This window comes from Lissotriton vulgaris, chromosome 5 (genome assembly GCF_964263255.1).
Source record: "Lissotriton vulgaris chromosome 5, aLisVul1.2, whole genome shotgun sequence".
In the NCBI taxonomy this organism is placed as follows: Eukaryota; Metazoa; Chordata; class Amphibia; order Caudata; family Salamandridae; genus Lissotriton; species Lissotriton vulgaris.
The window spans coordinates 113,487,738-113,502,999 of NC_141693.1; the positions used below are offsets into that span (position 1 = coordinate 113,487,738).

General features: G+C 45.9%; 1 protein-coding gene across 3 annotated transcripts in view; it reads right to left on the reverse strand.

Annotated features, from left to right (window-relative positions):
- The window catches only part of CARD9 (caspase recruitment domain family member 9), a 354,115-nt gene that overhangs the window by 127,747 nt on the left and 211,106 nt on the right, over window positions 1-15,262 (reverse strand). For all 3 annotated transcript variants that reach the window (XM_086921021.1, XM_086921020.1, XM_086921019.1), the window contains 2 exons: window positions 9,559-9,884; window positions 2,834-3,013 (listed from right to left, as the gene is read on the reverse strand). In XM_086921021.1, the coding sequence (XP_086777147.1) occupies window positions 2,834-3,013; window positions 9,559-9,884 (506 nt within the window). The remainder of the gene's footprint in view (window positions 1-2,833; window positions 3,014-9,558; window positions 9,885-15,262) is intronic.

A 15,262-nucleotide genomic window follows, 5' to 3' on the forward strand; every position in this document is an offset into this window, starting at 1 on the left:
ACAGTTGGTTTTGATTAAATGGTTGATTTAAAATGGTAGTTTGCACTTCCTGTTTAAACCCTGAAATGCGTAGCCACGCATGTCTCCTAAGTACGACACTAGTATTTACAGCTCTAGATGCAGTGTCTGCAACATCTAGTGCGCACTTGATTGAGGCATTAGAAATTAGCTTGCCTTCTTGTATAAGGTCGTTTACTTGTGCCTTATATTGATCAGGTGGATGGTCTAATAGCTTCTCTAACTGATCATAATGCGCCCTATCATATTGTGAGAGGAGGGCTTGTGTATTAGCTATTCGCCATATGTTAGTAGCTTGCGCAGCTATTCTTTTGCCTGAAGCATCTATTACCTTGGATTCTTTGTCAGGTGGGGGAGCATCACCTGAAGTTTGTGAGTTTGCCCTTTTCCTAGCATTTGACACAACTAGTGAATCTATTGGTAGTTGTCCTTTAATGTAGGCTGGATATGCAGGTGCAGGCCTATATTTTTTCTCAATTCCAGAGTTTAGGATCCTAGTACGTACAGGGTCTTTAAATATCTGAGGAGCATGTTTGATGACCCCTTTAATCATGAGAAGAATTTGAACAGACCTTTGCGATTGTTCAAATGTGTCTAAGAGAAAGTTTTCCTTTGCCTCATCAGAATTCATAGTGACCCCATGGTAAATGGCAGCTCTGTTCAACAGGTGACCAAACCCAATGTTATCTTCTGGGGGAGAAGGTTTTGATGGGTATGACTGTGGGTCAGGAATACCTGGCACATCCTGTGGGTTTGGGTACTCCCAGTCTGTATCATATACAGGGTATGGGAAAGGCTCATCCGGGTATATCCCTCTACCTAAACTATACTCCTCATTTTGAGGTGAGTGTGAGGATAAAAGAGGAGAATGTGAAGGAGATACCAGTGGTGAGTTAAGAGGAACAGGTAATGAAGGAGAAGGAAGTACAGGAGAAAAGGGTGCATAGGGGTCCTTCTTCTTGGCAGGAACTACAGGTGTGAGTGTTGCATCTGCCTTCCTCTTCTTGTGTGGTGTAGTGGATACATGACCTGTCTTTGGGTCAATGTAGATCTTCTTTTGCAGAGGATCTGGTTGGAAAAGGTCTTCTCCTTGTGTAACCTTTGTCATGTCAGCGCCGATCTTTTCGGTTCCGGACGAGGTTGTTGTCTGTCTTTAGCCTTAGGAGGTGTGACAATGTCCTTTGGTGTAGTTTTCGGCACCGAAGGTGTTGTTTTCGGTGTCGTAGGCTGTTTCGATAGTTTGGACGCATCGAAATCAGGCCTTGTCGGTTTCGGTACCGAAGACGATGGCTTCGGAGTGGAAGCTGGTCTAGTCAGCGGCTTCGAGGCGTCGGACGCTGGCTTCGTACCCTTGTCTTTAGAAGTCGACAGTTTTGGAGTCGAGACTTCTTTCGGTGCCGAGGGAGCTTGTGGGATCGGCACATGCGGCTTGCTCGGTACCGAACTACCGGAAGGCTTAGTTATTTTCTTCGGAGCCGGGCTCAATGGCGGGGCTGTCGAAGGGTTTTCTGGGTCGCGACTGGGCCCCGGAGGCGGAGTGTTGACCTTTGCCTTCGATCTGGGTGCTGTGTGTGGTGCAGGGGCAGTAGTACTCACGCGCTGACCCGATGGCATGGAGTCATCAGAGTCGTCTGGCTCGGATACGATCTGGAAATCATCTGAATCTTCTTCGGGAACGAGCGGAACCTCCTCGAAGATATCCACCGGTTCCAGAGCTGATCTCTGCATGTCGTGTCGACGAGCCCTTTGATCTCAGATGGTTTTCTTGGATCGATTGGACGCGCAGGCTGTACAGCTGGATTCGTCGTGTTCTGGCGATAAGCACAGCTTGCAGACCTCGTGGTGGTCACTGTGTGGAAACTTTGCTCCACACTCGGGGCATCTCTTGAATGGCGTCCTTTCCATGAGGTGTAGGCCTCACGGCGTGGATAGGCCCAACGGCCTGCATCGACGACCGGAATCGAGCTGATGGAGTCAAAACGATGTTAGTCGATATCGAAAGTAGTTTGGTATGTTTTTAGGAAGTTTTTTGCGCTTCGAAGTGCTTGAAAAGTCTATTTTTAGCCGGAGCGGAAAACTTTCATCCGAACCCAGTGGCGGGGAAAAAACAATCTAAGGATGGAGCCGATGCCCATGCGCACTATCGTCCAAGGAAGGAGTACCCTATCTCGTGACTACAAAGACTTCTTCCAAGACGACAACAACATGCAATCATCCGAGCCCAACACCACGTGGCGATCTAATGCTAAGTGTACAATCTGCAGCTCATATGCCTCGAACATACAGTTACATTCAGATAAAAAAAAATCAGGTTTCAAGGTTATACTACTTCACAGTCCGGTATATTAACACACATAGCTAGCTGTTTTTTACCATGTCTTGGGGGCCATAATCAGCCAGTCTTGTTTTCAGCAGTTAGCATGCGGACATACTTATAGGTGCATAATAACAAAGGAAGTGGGAAACTGCTGATCCCAGCATATTGAGTTCTGCTTGTTGAAAAATCTTCCCCTTGCATGTTGTAAACAAACTACTAGGCCAAAATCCAAATGTGGATTACTGAGGGCACATTTGTCCCGTCTGCCCACTTCCACCCAGCTCCTTACAAGCAGTCTCTCTATGGTCCTCTGCTTTACATTTACCTAGCTGTTACCATTAAGAGTTCCCCCAATTGACAGTAATGACATGGTTCCTACCAAAGCCGACAACATGGTCAGCAATTACATTCCATGTGGAGTACATCTACCCTGGCAATATAACCAACGAAGCCAGAGTCAATGAGCCACATCTGGCATGGTCTTCCCTGGCCTCTTACTTGGACTGCAGTTTCCAGCTCTTGCAATTTGGCTTTGAGAAGGTCCTTCTCGCGCTGTAGCTCGTAGATGACGTCTTGGCTCGGTCTCTGCTGCATGGCGTGCTTCAGTTTCATGGTGTGCTTCCTCTCCACGTTGCAGTCGTCCTCAGCTTTCATCAGCTTATGTTTTAGTCGGTCTATCTGTGGGAAAAGATAGAAAGTCTTACTTTTTTGAGGGGTGGGGAGGTTGTACAGTAGCTGCAAAACAGTCAGCTTTTAGTTACCATATGTGGCCATGTCACAAGGACACTGCTTTTCCAGTCTTTGACTTACCTTTTACAAAAGATACATCAGCCTGATCCATTTATTCGAACCAAGGCTACACCTCCCTCAGTGCACTGATTTCTTAACTAAATGCCCAGCAGCGGTAACAGAGTGATCTAGAAATGCCAATTCACTCCATGTCACCCTGCACCAAGTCAAGCACTGAAAATAAAGAAAAATGGACCGCCTCAAAGGTTCCCGTAACTGTCCCTCTGCTGAGGAAAAAGGCTAAATTCTCCATCAACAATGCCAACTAGTGACCCCATGTCATGCATGTCACCTTTGGCTAGTCCTGGCTTTTGTCATCAGGATTTAAGCACTCTGGGATATGTAGTTCAACTTGTAACATTGTATGGGCTCAAGAATCCATTCAGGCATAGCATTGTTGGCTAGATACCAGGAATGGCACAAAGAGGCACACATAGTAATTTAATTTGGCTAGCACACTCAACCATTAGTTTCAAGTCTCTAGGCATTGATAAAAGGTGCCAACTCACAGGTACGCAAGAGCCCTTGGCAGGTATATCAGCCACTGCCTCACGGTATGTCTTTATTTCTTCACAAGAATACCAGCTGACTGGAAACAAAGCAGCACAGTAAGTAATCTGGAGGACTATGTATTTAGCAACGGCGTTACAGAGGTCTGCTTGCCTGTAGTATGCATAGCTATGCTGGCAATGTGCTATGCACTTCTGTATCCTTCACATAGATCAGTGGCCCATTTTTGGTGCTAACCATCACCAGGCACTTTGTAGTATAGAAGTCAATGGTAAACAAAGATTATACACCTTCTTATTTCTATACTATACTTAACGATTTAGAAGCCTACTTCATAATTGATTCACTTATCCATTTCTTGGACTTGAGACTGGTAACTTCAATGCTAGGGTTGTTAATACCAGTTACTCACATCTTCCGTATAGGTAAAACTCCACCAGGAGCAGTGGTTAAATCATGCGCACCTACTGGTTCAGCATCAAACGGACCCCTACAATATTCATCTTAGGATCACTGAGGGTATCACATGCAACGAAACATTACTACACCCCAAAAGTGCAAAGTACAGCCTCCGACAGAGAGAAACCACACACGGATTAGAATCTACCTACTCCTTCAGAAGGAGGAACAAAACTACGAGCACAGTACAAACTGCATGCAATCATCGTACAGTGAGCAGGACTAGAGACTCCTTCGTCTGGAATAACAAACAACACACAACAGAAGGTCAGTGCTACGAGAACATACAATTTGTATAATCCACTGTACACCACATCCAAGGACCTAACACCAGATATCAAACCTCACACACAAAACACAAGACCAACCTGTATCAGAGCACCACAATTATAAAGTACAGACTAGACCAGCAAATATCAAATCTAACACACACACTAAATATCACACACAAACAACCCTTCTCAGAGTACCACATGTAAACAAGCTTTTGGAAAAGTCAATTGGCCTCGGCAATCCGAGATGTATTGGCATGGTCAATGTATTGTCTTTTAGCCATGTGTTATGGTGTGGCTAACGGGTGACGAAGTGGCCACCGGTGGGAATTTGATTGAAAGATCAAACGCAGGGAAGCTGCCACAGCGTTATTCTTTCAAACCCCACAACAGGCCAGTCTCCTAACTAATGTCATATTTTCCTGTCCTGTGGACTACAAGGTTGTAGGTTTGAGTGAGTATAAGTAAGAAAGCTGTGGTTGTCTTGTCATCAAAACGCTCCTCTTCCTGGGACACTGAGCTGATTCAGTTGAGCATGCCATTCTGAGAACCACACACAGATGCTGTCACACAGGTACGGATGGAGAATGGAAGTATCACGAGCTTGCCATACTCCCAGAAGTTGTCATGTAATCCCCATCTAAAGTGAATTGTATTTTATTTTCTTCACAGGGCTCAACTCTCTCCCAAATGGCTGGCCCGCATATTCCTGGACACTGTGGACACGTGCACCAGGTGCAGCACCTCTGGGGTGGACCTGAAACACATAATATATAGGACTGTCTATAGATTTGATAATACTGGAACACAATATTATCACACATGGAATGAACTACGGGAATAACAGGCATTTCCTTGTAGGAGGCAGGAGCCCAGGGTATTGATGCTAGATCATGCAAATGGAACAGCGGCAAGTTTCCTGGATCTCATCCTAATCCTCATCCTGGCTAAGAAAATGGTCACAATGCACTGGCAGCTCCCTACCCTACCTAGCCCTGAACATTCGCAGAACACATTCACATGATGGGCGAAAGCCAAGGCAATGAAAGGCCAGGGACAGCATTGTCGCCCAATGGCTCACAGATGGGAGGCACTACTTTCCTGATTGACCGATAAACCCCCAGACTCTCCCTCCAACTCCGCAACTTCAGAATCCCAACCCCCACTTCACATTGCAGAGGGAGACCGCCATGCCATGGGACCACAGATCACAGCCATGCGCCATAACTGCCTCCTAGCATACAATCCAGACAGTCACAAGAGACACGCACCAAGGATTATCCCCCCCATAACCTCCTACTCCGCAACCCATTTTCCACTACCTTTTTTGCCCTATTTCACCTTTCCTATTGCAGACCTCCGCCCCCTTGCACATATTGCGAGTAGACAGAGAGCTTGTGTAACGTGTTGTTTTTTTTTTGGGGGGAGTAGTAATACGCAAGCAGAGCACCAGCTGTGTGAAAGAATTTCCTGTACACCTCATGCCTACTAACATGTTATTGCTGTATTCATGTTTAAACAATACTTAATAAATAAATATGTAAAAGCAAAACGTTCAAACAACCTGCTGCTTCTATAATGGTATAAAGTAGTCCTATCTTCCAAGCTTTATGCCTCTGTAGTTCAAATAAGTTTCCATCTCAAGTGAAAAAACTTGGGCCTGTTGCAAATAACCAACACATCAGGAAATGCTATGACTGGGGTATTGAGTTTGTAGGAAATCCGCCTTTTCCGCATGGTCACCTCCGATTTTTGGCCTGTTGCTGGATCCCATATTTTTGCGCGTTTTAGGTAAGGATTGTTATTCTTTGAGGTGGGTTGTCACCCACCCCAATTAATAATACAATTTATTACAGAGATGTTCCACCTAAAATTCTAAGAGGACCGGAGATGTCCAAAGCCAGTTTGCACCTCAGGCATTCAAAGGCATCCACAGGATTTATGCAACATGGAGCATCACCTACAACCTGTCACTCAAAGCAGGCAAATCACACTCCCTTGCAAAATCTTCAACCGACCTACCTGTAGTCAACAGCCAAAAGCTGTCCCTCATTCTTTGCTTCATGATCCTCATACTGATTCCTCAGTTTGGACCCAGCTGAATGCAAATCAGTTCCTAATGAAAACAGTCCAGCCTCAACAGCCAGACCAGGTCCTACCAGAACCGGAACACAAGCAACCTAGGATTGGTCTTGCCAGGGCTCTTCAGGCAGGTTCCAGTGGCACAGTAAGCCTGGGACCCACATCTGGGCATAGTCGGCGCACTTAGGATGGCAAATGCAAAAGTAAGTTAATGGAGGGAATGTATTTTTTTGTATTTTGTTTATTATTTCAATTAACTAAAATTGTTAAAAGAAAAAAGGCTGGTTGGAGAACACTCCGTCCAGACACTTTTTTGAACATAAATAAAACATGATCAATTAATTTAACGAAACGGTTAGTAATATATAAGACAATCATTTATTTAAAACATTTAAAACATTCTGGTGATTACTAATTTAAGAAAAAAGGGGGACCGCAAGTTTAAAACTACAGTTTGTCTCTAGTCTTTGAATAGTTCTTTCACCTTGAGGGCAAATTTCGCTAATCTTGCTAGTTCCTTTGCGATCTCCAGCTTAAAGAGAAGTTTCATGGCGTCCAAACAGGTGCGTATCTCATATTTTCAAAACAAGGGTTTCAGTAAAGTGCAACGTGCATAATTCAAACGGTGACATATACAGACCATGTGGCCCATGGATTCCTCATACTGGTGACACCATCTGCAAGTAGTAACAACCTTTAATGTTTTCCAACGGCTGTTGATGTCTTTTATCTGTAGTACCATCAATCTCACTGACAGAATTTGCTTTAAAATGGACTTATTCAGGGCAGAGTCAAGGTATGGCTGGCTCAGTTTATCATGGAAGGAACTGGCTAACAGCCTGATGTTGCTGCTGGAGGACTCCAGTTTCTTCAAGTCCTCTTCCTTGGATAGCAATCTAACTTGTTTCTTTAGAATGTTTTTTAAGGTTCCAAGTTGATAAATAAAATCCTGCCAGTTGGACAAGTCAAGGTGCAATTCAGTGCAAGCAGTTAGAAGGCCGTTGGCCCACGAGTAGTTACTTTTCACAAAGATTTCCTTCAAGATTGCCTTCATTGTGTTTGGGGGGGGGCAGCACAAAACCCTCGGTAGTACCAAACAAACTATGCCCAATGTTCATTGCGCTGTTTGTTTAGCCCAAATTCAAGGCGTACCAAGGTGTTCCGAGCATGGGCGGGTAGATGAAAGATCGGTTTAAATGCCTGGCAATTGGCACGTTCCATGAGGTTGATTGATGCCGCGGGAAATGCTAGTTGGCAGTATGTAATCTAGGGGAGTAACTTGGCTCAGAACTGGAGGCATCAGAACCTCTGTTTAGAACTAAACTTAAGACCTACCTTTTCAGACGGTAGTCGGTTGCGCTAGCTGTCTAACTGCTTACTCCACTTTTATAGCGCGGGGACACGCCTGTAGGCGTACACCAGGCGCTCTACAAATGCCCCTAATAAATAAATAAATAAATAACCTTTCTAATGGGTCCAGCTGTCTGACTGCTTAGTTTGGAATTCAGTTTGCAGAGGGCATACGTCACTGCCTTGGCTTTTGCTTCAATGGATGCAGTGTGCGCTGCAGACTTCCCACTGCTCATGATCCAAACCCCTAAGTAATTGTATTTAGTTGTTGTTTCTATTTTCAGGTTACCCATTCTCCACTGTTTTTCTAGTTTATTCGTATACTTCCCAAAGATTACAACCTTTGTTTTCCCTACATTTGCTCTTAGGTCATTTTCATTGTTATAGATGTTTAATGCATCTAGTATTCGTTGCATACCTGTTTTGGTATGATCCATAAGCACCATGTTGTCCGCATACTGCAGTAAAAACAGTCTGGTAGACCCAATTTTCGGAGATAACAAATTGGCTTTGGAAATTGTTTTGCCTAGGTCTGCAGTGTAGAGGTTCAAAAGCAAAAATGCCAGTACGCACCCTTGGTTTAGACCACGGTCTGTGTAGATTTTTTTGGTCACCGAGTTTGTCGTTACTTTTACTCGTACACCCAAGTTACGGTGTAGAGAGCAGGGATTGCTTTCAACAGGGTAATCGGAACCCCCCAATCTTGTAATTTCCTCCACAGCAAATTCCTGTTGACTCCATCGAATGCTGCAGAATAATCGATGGATGGAATTATTTAATTAATCTCAGCCACTCGCAATCGCTCGGGCTGCATACCAATTCATTGTTTTTTGCATACCCACCCATATACAAATCAGTCTTGTCCCTGCACTTAATGGGAGCAATCCAGCCCGAACTGCCAGACTTCCCTGAACTAGAACCAAAGGAACCTCCTCCCTTCAGAGCACAAAAATCAACAAGAGGTGAATGGTCAATTTGAATGATGAATTCAATACACCACAAATAGGGGGGGGGGGGCTCAGACTGCGTAGTAGATCAGCAAACACCATTCTTAAATGTTTACGGATGTAGAAATCAATCGCTGGTTATTTCTTAATTGCTTCACCAATTAAGTGGCTGTGGCAAAAAAACAATGAGCTCGTGTTCGGTAGCCAAGGGTGGCAAAATCATTAAGTCTAGGAAGAGTCACTCCCAACACATGCTAAGAGACCAACATCACACGGTCACTTTCCACACCTGATGCTCTGCAAACTTCAAGTAAAAAAAATTGGGCTAGATAGTGCTCGCACTCTCTAGCCTTCTTTCCAAAGGAGCCTCCCCTTGTGGTTCAGGCATAGATGGTTACCACTCGTTTGAGACAGATAGAACATATGAAAGAAAAGCAAAAACAAAAAAAATCAAAAATGTAAGTTAAAAAGGCAAACTGAAAAAAAAGAAGGGAGAGAAAGAAAAATACACAGCCAGTGAACTAAGTGGACAGGTAGAAACTATTTGAGAAATAGGAATTTCAGTGAGATGGGGAAAAGGAGAAAATATGTATATATACCCAAGCATATGACATGCAATGTAATTTACTGTTCAGAAGAAGGTCTTTTTTTCCTTAGGAAGCTTAATTTAGTAACACTGAAACAGGTGTAAAGGTGCCCCTGTCATTTGTGACATCTTTAATCGTACCTGACCTTTTTAGCAATCGTCATTTAGTGTGGTTAAGTCAACAAGTGCCAAAATGGAGGCGTGTAGTTAGGACTGGAATATACACACCTCGATCTGCAGGTCTCGACTCCTCATCAGGGCGGCGTTCTTGTCCTCGCTCTGGGTGGCATACTTCATGGCGAGATCATAGTTCTCGTCCTTCAGCTTGCGGAGCTCCTCACTGAAGTGGTCCCTCTCCTCCTTCATCTTCTGCACCCGCTCCTGGTGTTTGCGCAGCTCGCTGTCCTTCACCTGCAGATGCCTCATGCAGTCCTCCTTTGCACCCAATTGCACACTGAGCTCCTTGGCCTTTCCTCGCTCATCTTGAATCACCTGCTGCAGCTTTAGGATCTCATTCATGAGCAGCTGGGTCAGGCTGGACTCCCCCGCTGTGTCTACAAGAGTCAAAGAGAAGTGCAGGAGTATGTAAGCCTCAGGGATATCTTTTCAGTTGACCTGTCCCATCTCCTCTCAAGGCAAGAGGGCCGGATCAATGCCAGATATTCGGGATTATCACCTACTATGTAAATTGACTCCATTCAAGTTCCCTGCAAACAAATGTATCCTGTGTGTGTGTGTGTGTATGTATATATATATATATATATAATCACACTATATATATATATATATATATATATATATATATATATATATATATATATATATATATATATATACATATATATATATATATATATATACACACACACACATATATATCTTGAAGATCTGGCAAGGTTCCAGCGCTCTTGCACCTTTGCTGGCCTTTTTCACCATGGTTCATCGGCTCATCGGTCTTCATCCACCTGAACCCATCAGTGGTCTCCCAATTTGCACTTGCAAATTCACTTGTCACATCACTTGTGAGCTCGAAAAAAGCTGGTCCACTCATTCCTTCTAAATTTAAACATCGATGTCTGTGGTGAAATAACCTGCACTTCTGCAAATGTGAAAACTGTGTTATCATTGTTTGAATAGCCAGACAGTGCCTACTGCATGAGATATGCACACCAGGTGTGTCTAGTACAAATAAAATATACGGCTTGTGTACTGGAGTTCGATTTCTCCTAGAGATCCGGTTACTTTTATGACAGTCTATAAAATGCAAAAAGAACAATTGATGGACAGAATGCAGAACAATGTCATACATTCAGCCCAGTACAGAGATCTGGGCCTAAATCCATCGTTTTTTTGCTCACAATGCCATTCCAGTTTGAACCCAGCCATATGCAAATCAGATCGTTCAAGATTAGGAACGGTTTTGGATCAAGGAGAAACAGAATAAAGATCTGCCAGACAAGGCGTGGTCAATACTTGCACTCACTTTCAGCCGTGTGACGAGGTAGGGACTGCTGCCTCGCAGCCAGAGACAGGGCCGTTTCTACCATTAGGCAGGACTAGGCGGCTGCCTAGGGCGGCAGAATGGCTAGGGCGGCAAAAGGGGGAGAAATTGTGTAGGCCTTCTACAATGCAACATCACATGATGTCACGTTTGGCACCAGGGGCGGGGGCCGTGTGTACCGCGATCTGTGCGGTGCCAGCAAGGCTGGGCTGCGCGTGTCATCACGGGTCACAGTACAGACAGAGAGGCAGAGAAACAGTCAGGTACGGAGATATGCACCAAGGCGGGGGTGCATCAGGGTGTGACAAGTGGGGCGCCGCACAGCTGGCAACTAATAGCCCTCCTGAGAGTGAAAAGCGAGTGCGTGATCCGGTGCCTCCGTCTCTGGACAGGCCTCGCTCTGCCCCTCTTCTCCCCTCTCAGCAGCGGGTGTTACTGTTCTCAAAACTGTGCACAAAAGGACTGCAGGGACCTCCTCCCCCTCCCAATAAATATACACATAGGGTTTCACGATGCCTATCTACTCATGACAGCGCAGAGGAGAGTAAAACATTGAGGCACATGGCCTTGTGTAGACAGAGGAACAAAAAGCTGAAACATTTTGTGGACAGACGGACACGAAGGGCCTGACAGGGACACGGAGGTACAGGTAAACATATGGAGATAAGAACGAGAGCAGTTGCACATTGAGGTGGGTGGTGGTGGGGGGGGAGTGGCAAGGTGCAGATCGCAGCTGAGAGAGAGGAGGGTTGAGCGCAGGGAGGCAGGGGGAGGAGAGGAGGAGAGAGGAGAGATGACATGACAGGCCTGTGGGCTGCACTTACCATCTGAGCTTTAAGAACTTACAGGCGAAGTGAGGAGACCTGGCAGCCCCAAGTACACCACCGGAAGGGGAGCTGCAGAAGGACAAGGGCGTTGGGAGGGAGGGGGGCTGGGGTACAGAGACAGGGAAAGATACAGGGGGCTGTGTGAGGAGGGACGAGGGGAGGGGTGAGGAGAGAATTGCCTAAGGGGATGAGGGAAAAAGAGAAGAGAGGACGGAGGAGAGAACAGATCAAGGAGGGGGGGCAGGCAGTCAAAGGCCAGCGCTTGTTTTTCCATGTCCTTCCAGGCCTTCGTGCATGAGATGGCCCATCTGGAAGTGTGTATGTGAAAGAATTAAGGTTATAGAAGCATAATGGGGAGATTAAGGGTTATCGGCAATTCGAGAAAAAAAAAACAGCCTTGCTATTGTTTGAAACAATTTGCCATTCTAGGATATAATTAGGCCTGAGTGAAAGTTTCATTACAGCTGCAAAATCACAAGTAATGAGAATATCGGCATTGCATGAATTTATAAATTAAGTTTTGTTATTTTGCTATTGTAAAATGTTGCTTACTTTTCAACCAGGGGGCACTAGTTCAAGGAGAAAGGTCCTCGCAAGAACGTTAGAACTGTGGCTGAGATGCATTTGCTCTCAAACCAGTCTCCTGCTGGTATCTTTTGTGACTTTTTTTGTTACCTGGAGTAAACCCTTGTGTGTAAATTTCATTGGAAATACTGGCCAGGAGCATTTTAGGAAATGTGCGTGATTTCGTGAAATATTTGTAAAAGAGATGTCGATTTTGAAAACAAAAATCACAATTTTGTTGACCCCCCAGTGTGGAGTGAACCTCCTAATTAGTGGTGAGAAAACTGCATTCTGGTTAAGCTCCCTGTTGTTCTTCGTTGTTAATGATAATGATAGGTAGTTGTGAATACTTTCGCTCTCAGTAAGGAGTGTACAACATGCAGCTATCCAGTCTTCATGCTACTAGCTCCAAATACAAGTTCTTTTATATATAATGCTTTTTATATCTAATTCTTCTAGCCTGGATGACAGGGGGAGAGTGTGATGTTAGTAAAAGGGAGGGGGCGGCATTTTTCAATTCTCGCCTAGGGCGGCAAAACACCTAGAAACGGCCCTGAGGAGGCGGTAATCCCAACTCTGCTGGAAGCTCTGAGGCTTCCCTTGAGAGACACTGCAGAATGTAAGTGTAATGTTTTTCTTTAATGTTTGGTGTATGCATGTATGTAGTGCTTCATTTGATCAAGTGGGAACTGGCACTTATTTTTCCAAATCAGACATTTACAGAGAGCAAGAGAGTGAAAAACACAAAGTAGAAAGGCAGAGGACCAGAAAGACAGAAAAACCATCACAATGGAAAGCAAGAACCTGCAAGAGTCAGATAAAGAGGCAGGGAGTGTCTGGCAGTGGATTAAAGAGGTATGAAGTATATTGAAGACTACGCAGCTTTGGCATTGAGCGCACATACTTTTAATAGCACTGGCTACCGGCTTCTGAGTAGAGCTTTCGCAGCGGCACTCGTTCTTTTACAAAATTAAGCAGTGAATGTATGTGTATCGGACTGCACTGCACGATGTGAAAGGAGATAATGAATGCATGGCTGAGTGTGCATATATGGGTGTGTGGCTCCACCCCCGCCCATGCTCCAATTACCGGCTGCTACGGTTACGACATCCGTTAAAGTTCTGCAAACTGAAGCAGAAGCTGCAAAGGCCCAGACAGACAGACACATTTAAGCAGGAGCTCCAAGGGCCCAGACAGACATGCAGAAGCTGCAAAGACAAGAAGCTCAAACACCACTCCTAACAAGCACCAGAGGGAAACGCACTGGAAGAGGGAGCACAAGGGCTCGAGAGAGAGAGCAGAGGGACACTAATAGCCTCACTAATTGGGTGCAAGTCACTTGCCTTCAAACACAGCCCTACTCAATTCCTACACCTTGGTGTACAGACTCTCCTTGAGCGTGAGCCTCGGGGGTACAAGCAGAGTCTTATAAACTGCGGGTGAGCTTTATTTCTTAGTGCACTCACTCATAGGTTAGTAGCTTCATGCTTTGGACTCACTCATTTAAGTCCCAAATACTGAGGGTTTACAAGGGTCAGGTGAAGAAGTGCAGCCAGCCTAATAGGCTGTATGTGAGTCTTATGATGCAAGGTCTCATCCATTGGGTGGGAGTGTCCCTTCATGCAGCACAGTCTGTCCTATTGTTTGTAAGTCTTATTTCTTGGAGCACAGTAGGTCTGGCTGTGTGTGAGCCTCATGTCTTGGAGCACTGTCTCGGTCATTGGATGCTAGTCACATCATGCCTGGATGCAGTCACACTTACTGGCTGTGCAGTGGCGTAAGGAAAGTATAAGGGGTCCCCCTGCAAAGTACATGGAGGGCCTTCTACTCCGGATTTTATCCGCAGTGTTCATACCAGATTAGGGTGCCGAGGACCCCCCGAACGACGGGGGGATGAGAGGGCCTGTGTTACACCCCTGTGGGTGTGAGCTACACGTTTTAGAATAATATGTCACACGTGGACTGAGTCTCATCTCTTCAAGCACCGTTTCGCTGAACGGTTGTGAGCCACACTACTTGGTGCACTGTCTTCTTCACTGGCTGGGAGTCGAAAACTTTAGTTCATGGTCTCTCTTGATTGATATGAATGTATGTGGGAGTGAGTTTCACTTTTTAGAAAACAATTTCGCTCACTAAATGTGAATTTGGCTTCTTGGAATACAGCCAGACTACCCAGGTTGGAGTCTCGTCGTGCCACCCCGGGTTAGAGTCTCGTCGTCTCGTCGTGCCGCCCCCGGTTGGAGACTCGTCGTGCCGCCCCCGGTTGGAGACTCGTCGTGCCTCCCTGGGTTGGAGTCTCGTCGTGCCTCCCTGGGTTGGAGTCTCGTCGTGCCGCCCCAGGTAGGAGTCTCGTCGTGCCGCCCCGGGTTGGAGTCTCGTCGTGCCGCCCCGGGTTGGAGTCTCGTCGTGCCGCCCCGGGTTGGAGTCTCGTCGTGCCGCCCCGGGTTGGAGTCTCGTCGTGCCGCCCCAGGTTGGAGTCTCGTCGTGCCGCCCCGGGTTGGAGTCTCATCGTGCCTCCCCGGGTTTGGGTCTCGTCGTGCCTCCCCGGGTTTGGGTCTCGTCGTGCCTCCCCGGGTTTGGGTCTCGTCGTGCCTCCCCGGGTTTGGGTCTCGTGCTTCCCCAGGTTTGAGTCTCCTGCCTTGGTTCCACTCAGTTGGTGCAAGTCGACACATAGGACAGTCCCTCTCGTTGGGTTTAAGTCAAGCTCATTTCAGTCGCTAACAAAGTGAGCCTCATACCTTGGTGTACAATCTCATTCATTAGGTTTCTCCTGAGGAAATGCTTACTAACCACCTTTTATCTTTGCCCCACTGGAGGGGTGAGAACTAATTAGACTGGCACGAGGGGGTTGAATGAAAGTAATCACATGGGGGAAAAAGTGAAGCACCGGCGGCGCAAAAGGCTTCTAAATGAGCCCTTTGAGGGGGTAGAATGTTACACTAGTCACAAACACAAAGTAGAACGAGAAAAGTCAGTGGGGAAAGAATAAAAAGAAACGGGGGGGACATGACAGAGGGAAGAATGAAAAGGAGATGGATTG